Source organism: Halyomorpha halys, unplaced genomic scaffold (genome assembly GCF_000696795.3).
Source record: "Halyomorpha halys isolate HHAL.00 unplaced genomic scaffold, Hhal_1.1 Scaffold1108.1, whole genome shotgun sequence".
Classification (NCBI taxonomy): Eukaryota; Metazoa; Arthropoda; class Insecta; order Hemiptera; family Pentatomidae; genus Halyomorpha; species Halyomorpha halys.
Window position 1 is genome coordinate 101197 of NW_027109167.1, and position 1675 is coordinate 102871.

At 28.7% G+C, this 1675-nt stretch overlaps 1 protein-coding gene across 1 annotated transcript in view; it reads right to left on the reverse strand.

Annotated features, from left to right (window-relative positions):
- Positions 1–1675, reverse strand: part of LOC106688342 (putative cystathionine gamma-lyase 2) — a 23442-nt gene that overhangs the window by 20124 nt on the left and 1643 nt on the right. Inside the window, exon 2 of the mRNA XM_067047340.1 lies at positions 320–528. Coding sequence (XP_066903441.1) covers positions 320–526 — 207 coding nt within the window. The 5' untranslated portion in view covers positions 527–528. The remainder of the gene's footprint in view (positions 1–319; positions 529–1675) is intronic.

Below are 1675 nucleotides of genomic sequence, written 5' to 3' on the forward strand. Positions count from 1 at the left end.
TTTTGTCACTTCTTACAATGTTTTTATCTTGTTTTTATTTTGTCCTGACAAAGCCCAAAGTGGGGTGTTGGTTAACATTGAATATTTTGTCTACTATTTTGTAACTTTATTGACTGCCAACTGGACTATCTTTCCACAATTTTAAATTAAAACTATGTACTTCTAAACTTTGTTACTTTGTTTTAATGTCATTATCGAGAGAAAATTAAAAATTGGATATCAATTAATACTTATTGCTGGATAAAACTTAGTTCTTTTTCAATAATTATTCAAAAATTTGATAGCTTTATGTAATATTATAAATCTAAGATGAGTTTACCTTATGAAGTCCAGGTCCATATTGTTTGAAGGTAGTGCCCATGTGTATCGGCGGAACAATTATTCCTGAAGACCACTGGTCCGGGCTCTGGCCAACATGAATAGCCCTTGTTTCAAAACCTTTATTGCTAAGGCTAGGTCCATGAGTATCAGTAGCACCACTTCCTGCCTTATTATTACCGTAACTTCCATTGGCTGTATCAGTCATTTCTGTACACAATAAGTTAAATTGAAAATAAATGGTTGGTTAAAATAAAACTGATTCAATTTTAAAATAGAAGCATATTTCAGTTATGTTCAACAGGAGCAATTATATGGTAGGGATGTATATGAAATTTACAAAAAATTTTGTACATCCCTTCCCATAAAGAAAAATTCTGTGATTTTGAGGGAGAGGGAGAGGGAGAGGGAGAGGTAGCAGGGGAGGGAGAAAGGGAGAGAGAGAGAGAGAGTGAGAGAGATTAAAAAAATAAAAAAAATTATCTGAACAACTAGAAATTAACATTTTGAGAACTTATTTTTCCAAATATCATAAAAACTACTACTCCTATAAAGCCAAAAGTTAAAAACTATTTTATAGTAAATTTAACTAGCTTTAATTTGAGTGCTAGCGGATATCTGAAGTCGGATGGTTCTTGAGATATATGTTTTCATAAATCAAACTCATTGTTCGAACTACTATAAATTAATTTATTTTAGCAAATATCATGAAAACTAATACTCTTATGAAGATAAACGTTAGGAACTACTTAATAGTATACTAAACTAGCTTTAATTTGAATGTTAATAGACTATATGTTAATATTTATAAGATATAAATATTTCAAGATAAATTCACTAACTACTAATCTTTCAGTTCATTTTTATGAAATGTTTCTTTTAGAAAGCTATATCTCGAGAACTATTGAGCGTAAATAGCTCTATTAAGGCTAATATCTCAGCAAATTTAATCTACTTTAAATAATGTTCTCTTAGATTTTTTATTGTTGTTAGTAGTTTTAAAGATATAGAGCGTTATTAGTAATAAAGCGTTAATAATATATTTTATTGGAATTAGAAATACATGACATCTGCTGTGTGAATCATTTAATTCTGTAAAACTAATTTAATAAATAGTACAAACATATATAATACACATGTTGTCGGTAAACTCATTTTTTTTTTATCAGGTTTTAAATAAATCCATTCAAAGAGTATTTTTTTTTTAATTTATATTTTTTTCACTTATAAATGAGCAGTCTTATAATTTTAACCAATTATCACTTAGCATTACAGCGGAAGTAAAATAAAACAAAATTGTAATTTGACCAAAATACGGCTAGTGGTCAGCGGAGTTATGAGACTCATAGCACCAGAC